General features: G+C 41.2%; 1 protein-coding gene across 2 annotated transcripts; it reads left to right on the top strand.

Moving 5' to 3' along the window:
* Nucleotides 1-356: 356 nt before the first annotated feature.
* LOC136508198 (tRNA nucleotidyltransferase cca2-like) lies at nt 357-6,922 on the top strand. 2 transcript variants are annotated; one of them, XM_066502834.1, is made up of 15 exons: nt 357-759; nt 1,795-1,925; nt 2,317-2,434; nt 2,821-2,873; nt 3,014-3,063; nt 3,139-3,237; nt 3,569-3,678; nt 3,835-3,962; nt 4,155-4,245; nt 4,684-4,767; nt 5,565-5,630; nt 5,731-5,875; nt 6,117-6,281; nt 6,389-6,486; nt 6,572-6,922. In XM_066502834.1, the coding sequence occupies exons 1-15, from the start codon at nt 433-435 to the stop codon at nt 6,683-6,685; spliced, it is 1,779 nt and encodes a 592-aa protein (XP_066358931.1). In that variant the 5' UTR covers nt 357-432; the 3' UTR covers nt 6,686-6,922. The 2 variants fall into 2 exon arrangements, with proteins under 2 accessions (XP_066358931.1, XP_066358932.1); XM_066502835.1 differs by having other exon boundaries at nt 358-759; nt 5,568-5,630.
* Nucleotides 6,923-8,498: the final 1,576 nt, after the last annotated feature.

Here is an 8,498-nt window from a genome sequence, read left to right as displayed (position 1 = left end):
TTTGTAAATGTTTCAGATGCATGTTTCAAGTTTTTCATCTGCCTTCAGACTTATATTGCCAGTGTCGCAGATGAATGTTTCAAAAATAGATTAGGCGTTACATCTTCCTTCTCGCCTTCTGCTGCCTCATCGATGTCTCGCCCTCCTCCCGGTACTAGCTGGGCATCTACTGCTTCTTCCTCTCTTCCTGGTGACGTTTGAAACGGCGTGGGCCTCACATAGACACGCAAAACGGCGTAGAAAAATAACTTCAGGCGGGCGTCCAGACGCCGGACGCCGGCGCGGCAAGCCCGAACAGGGAACCGAGGACGACAACTAGATGCTTTGATATTAGTTTTAGCCACGTGTCCACCCTATATACGTCCTGCGAATTAATTTCCTTCCTGGAACCGGGCGGCGGTGGCAGCAAAAGGGAAGCGAGACCGCCGCCACATGCCTCCTGGCCTCCTCCTCCCTCGCGGCGGCCTCCTCCTCATCCTCCCCTGTCTCCGCCGCCACTTGCCTTCGCTTTGTCCTACTCCCCGAAGCAGCCCCTCGCATAAGCGCCCAGGTGCCTTCTTCGCCCCCGTCCGCGCCGTCTCCGGCTACTCCGGCATGGCGGCGGGTTCGCCGGAGCAGCAGCAGCGGAGCGTTGTGGTCAGGGATACCGTGGAGCTCACGGAGACGGAGGAGCGCATCTTCAACCGCCTTCTCGAGGTTGTTCGCCACTTCGGCCTCGGCACGCAGCTCCGCGTTGCCGGTGGATGGGTCCGGGACAAGGTGCGCTTTTCTTCATTTTATTCTTTTTTTTATCTTCTACAAAAAGAAAAGTCCCTCTTGCCCGGTTGGACGTAGACTCGTAGAGTATCAGAAATCGGCTGTAATTAGGGTTTAAATTAATATACTGGAGTTTTAGGGTGTGATTGCTCGCTGTTGATACAAAGAGGGGGATTTTCTGTTGTTACGTTGAATGCCACTGAATTGAGTCCTCTAGATTCTTTATGGTTCTTGCTGAGGGTTTTGGTATTAAATGTTTTGTGATTAAAGTAATATATACTGGGGTTTTAGGTTGTGATTGCTCTCTGTTGATACAAAGAGGGGGATTTTCTGTTGTTACGTTGAATGCCACTGAATTGAGTCCTCTAGATTCTTTATGGTTCTTGCTGAGGGTTTTGGTATAAAATGTTTTGTGATTTAGTAGGTAAAATGGTGTTATTTTGTCCCCCACTAGGCAAATGCCAGGAAGTGTAGCGTGTTATGCATGTATAGCCAGGGATGATTCCTCCATTTAGTCGGATTTTATAAGGTTTACTGTATTTTCGGACTAGTTGTATGATAATTATTTTTGGTGGTTTCTCTGTCCTATAGGTTTTTCAGGGTTGCAGTTTACAACTTTAGATGCATGGGAAAAGCTATGTTTTCTACTGCATTTGACTTGGAAATTTTGGATGCAACAGTGCAGCACCATTTGGCATAGGATAACTTGTGGATAATCCTAAAAACATCTAGTTATCAGGATATATAGTAGTCTTAGTTGGGTTTTTGCTGGCAAACTTTACTTGTTTTGCTATCTTGCTTGAGGGTTTTGGTAGGGCCAATGCTAGCTGATCGCCCTTAGTGATCAGATGCATAGGCGTTGGAAAGTTGGCGGCAGGAGGTTCTTTCTGTGCACTTGTGAACTTTGTAATTTCGTTGCTGAGGTGATGAAATTCGATTTTACCGTGGTGGAAAAAGTTATCAGGATATTTCTTCATATTTTTTGGGCTTATGGTATAGAATGATTGTTGTCTAATTTTATAACTGTTTCCTTGGCAGCTATTAGGGAAAGACTCTGCTGACATTGACATTGCCCTTGACAATATGACGGGCCAGAATTTTTGTGAGAAAGTAAATGAATACTCAAAGTTGATAGGGGAGCAGCAGAGAGGAATCGGTGTTATCCAGTGGTATGTGATTCTTACTATGGTAATCCTAATGAGTAGCTTATTACTGTTGCTGCTTGCTCATGGGGTTGGGTGATCCTTTGCTTTAAGTTGTCTTTAGTCGTTTCTATTTCCTATCACAGTCTGTTTCTTCTTGTAAGTAACCAGGTGAGGTGTGTGTGTTTTTCTGGGTTTAGGTGCTAAGAGTTTTTGTACTCCTTTCCCTCTCCTTTGTACAGTTTCTTCTATCATCCTAGTGAAATGTTGTGCAGTTCTCCTGCGTGTTCAATAAAAAAAATGTTGCTTTTTATACCATTTTGCACTTGTTTGGCCAAAAGCAACTGCACTGTTTGATATAGTGTGACTATTTGTTTATCCATCAGCTTGAATTGTAACTTTTATTAGTTTTTTGCAGTAACCCTGATCAATCCAAGCACTTGGAAACTGCTAGGATGCTTATTCTCGACATCTGGATTGATTTTGTTAACTTGAGGTCTGAACAATATGCTGAAAACAGTCGTATCCCTACAATGGTGTGTACTTATATCCATCCCTTTGCATGGTTATTTGGTGACCTTGTTTACATGACATATTATCTGTTTGCAAGTTGCATATTTATTTGTTACTGAGAGATATTAGCCACATTCCTATATGCTTAGTTGAACTTGAACATTTTCCTTTGTATTGACATGTCTCCGTTTGGTGTGGATTACTTTGTTAATTTGTTATGAAGAATTATTATTACAATTAAACCATATGTTGACTCAAGTGCAACAGGTAGCCATTGTTAACATTTTTGGCAGCTCAATGTTTGTAAACTTCTTGTTTTCTGCTTCATTTCTTTAGCTTATCCTTCTTCCAATCTAAGTCTTTATAGATAGCCTTTTACATCCTGTATATGGCTATGTCACGTTTGCAGGAGATTGGTACTGCCAAGGAAGATGCATACCGCAGGGACTTGACAATTAATAGGTATATTTCATTTTCAGATGGGTTTGTTGTGTCTCCAAAGCCATCCTTTCATCGTTGCAAATTTGATTCTAATTTGTTTGAAGGCAGGCCTATTCTTTATAAGCCCTATATTTATTTTGTTCTTTTTCTAACTTTGACAGTTTGTTCTTTAATATCAACAATAACTCAGTGGAAGATTTAACTGGAAGAGGTGAGTTTGTAGTACTTCAATGGTACAAGTTCAAGTGATGTTTTACAATATTCATGCTGCTATGCCATTATGAAGGTATTGAGGATCTCAAAAAGGGCCTTATTGTTACTCCTTTGCCTGCCAAAGCTACCTTCCTTGATGACCCACTTAGAGTTCTTCGAGCAATAAGATTTGGTAATTCAAAACATCTCCCAGTTGATCTTAAGATTTTTTAATTTGTTATGTCGAGAAAGTATTAATGATAAGTTATTAAAACTTCTTAGTAAGTTGATAATGGCGTTACAATTAATTCATGTCACTGAGGTAATTCAAGTTGAGAACTTAATTATTGCTTCTGTTACATAGATATTTTGATGTATGGTCAATTCATAGCCTTTTTTAGTCCATAACTGCTTATGTAATTCCTCATCAAGAAATGAATACTGTGTATCATAATAGAGGATGTAACTTTGAATTGGAACATCATATTTTCCTTGCACAGGCTAATGCTGCTTGCCTCTCTCAGCTGCTAGATTCAACTTTACATTAGATAAAGATTTGAAGGAAGCTGCATCTGATGAAAAGGTGAAGTCAGAGCTTGGTAGCAAGATTAGTAGAGAACGTATTGGTCACGAGGTTGGATGCATACACACTTACAGCTAACTACTCTTTGTTCATTTCTTTGCTGCTTTACTGTATAACCAAGCCTTTTGTGTTTTTTTTTTTGACAAACTTAGTAAAATAGCATGCAAAACCTTTGCTCATCAATTTTCCTTGTTTTTATATTTGCAGATTGATCTCATGATGTCAGACAAACACCCTGTTAGAGCAATGTGTGACATTCGTGATATGGGGCTATTTTATGTTGTATTTTCTTTTCCTGAAAAATCCAACCCTCCAGTTTTTGACAAGTGTGATTGGTATGTCCTTGTTCTAACATCCCGTATTCTTCATATTTTGGATTCAGACAACTGTTTGTCATTGAATTATATTTCGAGATTTTGTGGTTGTAGAATTATGGAAGTATTGACACCATCGTGCACTTTCTATTTATGTCCATTATCATCTCTACTTTAGTTCAGTCTCATCTTTTATCTCCTATGGGTATACAGGCAATGTGTTTCACATATTGAAGCAGCTTGGGATCTTGCATATTCTATTGGCAGCTCTGTGTTCAGCAGTGGTTCTGACCCCAAGTCACAGGTCTGAAATTTTATCATACTTCTTGATATATGAGCACCCGGAAAAGCCGAAACCCCCTCGCTCTCTCATGATTTGTGTGTTCTTTGCTCTGATTAAAATTATTTAAAGAGTGATACTTTGTTACTCCACTGCAAGTAAGAAACACAAACTAATGCAACTTTAAAATGTAACATTTTGTTAGATTCGTTGGTACTGATCGGTTACTTGGGTCATATACAGAAAATGTGCACTGATTGAACTACGAAGTGAATCATAAATAAAGCTTTCAATTGTGATGTGATAACAAGCTTATATCTCCAGTTTCATCTTACCTATGTTTAATAAATTTCCTATGTTATGAAATTTACTAAGCTGTGTATTATGGCTAGCAGGAATTATTTGATTATAATTTGTTCTCTCTTGGCTTCCCTTAACATTAAGATATGTTGTGATGTTTAGGATGAACGACGAAGGCTTTGCTTGTATAGTTCATTATTCAATCCCCTCCGAAATATGTTCTACTTGGACAAAAGATCTAAGAAGGTAACAACAAAGTCGTGCATCATCTGATTTTCTTTTTCTAATGCAAGGCTTTGAAAATTTTGCACTGGCTCAATTTGTGCATTTGTGTTGACTAAGTAGTCACTTAAAATCAACTGTATGAACGGGTACGTGTACTTGATACTATTTTGCTATATTGACTGGAGAGACAAGTTTCCTGTGCCATGACTATTGTTTTTTTTCAGCATGCAACATTATGTGCAGTGCTCTTGATGCTTTTTCTTTATAAGAACACGCTTTAACTGTTTAAGCAGGCAAATTTATTTGTTTACAATCTACTTGGTTTGAGTGAACCCTTAACTGCTTTAAAAAACAACCCTCTCTAGCTCAGTTTGCAAATAATGCCACTTTTGACCAAAGCAGTCACAATTTTGTTACTGCTTGCTAATTGGACTTCAGATAAAGAGTTGACGTATTGGATCATTACCTTCCCTTTGATTACTAACCTTCTTCGTGAAAATTATTGTATCTTGTTACTCATACAACTGTATGCTCAGCATAGCTTCTATCCTGTGGAGGGACAATTTATAGTTTTATATGGCTTCTGATGTCCATTAACCAGACCTTGATTGAGGTTGGCGACTAAGCATGTTGCACCATAAACATTTTTTTCTTGCTTGCTTCCTTGCTTTGGCTGCTAAAGTTGTTCCCACCTTTAAGCAGCAATTAAATTTGGATATTAAAATCAACTTCAACAAATGAAGCTGCTCTCAAATATCCATTTTCATGACGTTGCTATTTCTTTCAATTGTTTGTTTAAGAGTCTGTTGCATCATCAGCAGGTTCCTGTTTCTAGCTTTATTATCAAGGACTCACTAAAGTTGAAAAACAGCGATGCTGAAATGGTATGTTCTCTTGAGTTGCTCCAACAGCATTGTTTGTGATTCTGGTTGGTTTTGTGTACCGTGACAACAAATTAACTTGCTATAATGTGTTCTCCTAAAGGTTATCAACATACTTGCTGCTAGCGAAAAATTTGCTGAACTAATTCCTCTCCTTGAGTCAAATCCTGATGTGTGTACTCTGAAAGAGAAATTGGAAGATGAATATCTTGAGATACCAGAAGACAGTGTTAAGCGTGTTTTTGCAGGTCAGTAGTTGACATGCTAGTTTCTTAATTTGTCAGATCTTCAGTACTGGTTTATCCTCTGTAACCTGATGCTTCTGTTGTCTGGTGTTTTTTTTTCATTTGATTATTCAATGTCATGATATGCATTTGATTTTTTACAGTTGTTGCATATTTGGTAATGATTGAATCTGATTCTTTCATTGTCACAAGATTCATATATTCTTTTTTGTTTTAAGTAACTTGTTGGGAAACATGTTTTCAGGACTTATACTCCGAGAAATAAAGGACTTTTGGCGGGTGGCACTACTTTTATCCATTCTGTCCTACCCAGAAGCTGAAAATGCTGCTGACATCCTCAACAAGCAGGATGAGCTGCAAGGGAGGAAAGAGAAATACATCAGAGTCGAGCGTTTCATAACTGACCTAGGTAATTGATGGTTGTGGAATCTGTGGTTTTCCCATACCTTCAAGCGCGTAGATTTACTAGTTCATATGATTAGTTAACTGTCCTGGTTTATTGTTTCTCTTGTCCAGATCTTGATGGGGTGTGGAAGTTGAAGCCGGTACTCGACGGGAAATCTATTATGGGAGTTATGCAGGTCAAGTCAGGAGGTCCACTGATAGGAAAATGGGTACGCTATGACTCTGCCCTTTCCCCAGATCAGGCTAATTCTTGACCCTGAAAAACCATGATAAAAGACCTGTTTCTTGTTGCAGCAACAACTTGTACTGAAGTGGCAGCTTGCGCATCCAAACGGAACCGTGGATGAGTGCATCGAGTGGATGAAGCAGTCACAATCGAAACGACAAAAAGTAGAGTCCAGCACCTGATAGTCATTGGCATTTTGAGCAATAGGCCATAGGCAGTCTTGAGATAGGTTACCAATTGACCCTTGCAACAGTTTGCGTGCCGCCGACTGTGCGAACATATTACACATGCACTGAAACGCCTGCTGTGAGCCTGTGACCGGTGGCAGATGTAAAAAAACGTCATGTTACAAACACCTGCTTGATCCTCGGATGCTTTCACTTATAATTAACGTTATGAGTTATTATTGTTAGAAAGACCCTGCATGAAATCTGGTAGCTGAGTTGTTTTTTCTTTTCTTATTCTGGATGCACAGTTGGGTGCTATGAGGGATTTTTTTTAATTCCAGTTTCTGAAAATAGTTATTCTTATGGAGCTGCCAAGCGCAGGTCAAAAAAATCTAATGAAAGTGGACATGTGGAAGAATTATGGCCCAAATTATTTTTGAGAAAAAACTTGTAAAAAATAAGCTTTGGCTAACAGAAATGCTTAGGGGCGGGCGTCCGATCTTTTGATATTGTCGTGGGCAGCGATGCTAGTCTAAACAGCCCAATAAGTGTGTTCCACTATGCTCATATTTTTTTATTAGAAAATTGTTCGGTCGTTGTCTGCTCTCTAGAACGGAAACCTCATCCTCCACTCGTCGAGGTCCTAGAATCCTAGCACCGTCGCCACGTGCTGCGACTACTCTGCCGCATGCCGCGACTGCTCTGCCGCGATGGCCGCCCGCCTGCCTCCATACTACCTCTCCACCGGTGGTGCTTGCGCACCGCAGTTGGTGCTGATGCTAGTGGTGCTCGCTCTGCTCGTCGCACGTGCCGTCCGCTCTCCTGTCGTGCGCACTTCGCGCCTGGCCGAACCAAGCCTGGTGGTGGTGGTGGTGGTGCTCGCGCGCTGTCACTCGTCGCTAGCTCCGACCCCAATGACTGGATTTGACCGGCCCTGGCCTCCCCCATGTTGCAAAACACATGTTTCATGTGTTTCAGATGTTTCATAGATATGTTGCAAGCGTTTTATATGGATATAGCAAAAGTAGATTGGAATATTGCATGTGTTACAATGGTTGTACGTGTATGTTGCAATCTTTTGTTCTCAATGTTTTTTCTATTTTTTCAGGCATATGTCGCAAGTGTGATTATCTAGATGTTGCATATGTTTCGCGCATATATTGTAAGTGTTTTATCTGTATGTTGCTTATGTTTACAATTGTCGACAGAATATCATCGGCAGTCCTCCAAGGGGTATCCCACGAAGGTAGATTGATCGGCAGAGAAGCGTGGGATCGAGAACAAGAAGGCAACAGAGACACACGGGTTAGACAGGTTCAGGCCGTCAGTATGACGTAATACCCTACTCCTATGGTCTGTTGGTTTGTATTAGCTATCGTATGATATTGCGTGAGTTTGGAGGGGCTCCCTGCCCGCCTTATATAGTCCGAGGGAAGGGTTACAAGTCGGTTAGATATGAGAGATAACCGGAAAGTAATAACAGATAACAAGAATCTTGAGATCATACATATCCTAACAGATCTCGTAGTATCTTCGGGATATCTTCCCGGTGTCTTGCGGAAGGCGCCGAGCAGAGTCGTGCCCCGCAAGGCTTCGTCTTGTGGGCTAGGCTACCCCTGGGGGCGCAGCCCATGTGGTCTTCCGTGGGTATCCGGGGTCGTACCCCCCACAGCTAGTCCCCGAGTGCCTTGTTCCCGTTGTGCAACGCCATCTTGAGCTTGTCCGAGCAGGTGCGAACAAAGCCGAGTAGTCAAACTCATGGTCCGACCACCGTGATGAGTTGCCGAGCAGTTGTGAGTAGTTGCCGAGCAGCTGTGAGCAGTTGCCG

Source organism: Miscanthus floridulus, chromosome 15 (assembly GCF_019320115.1).
Source record: "Miscanthus floridulus cultivar M001 chromosome 15, ASM1932011v1, whole genome shotgun sequence".
Lineage (NCBI taxonomy): Eukaryota > Viridiplantae > Streptophyta > Magnoliopsida > Poales > Poaceae > Miscanthus > Miscanthus floridulus.
Note: the sequence above shows the minus strand (reverse complement) of the source record. Positions and strands in the feature narration are given on the sequence as shown.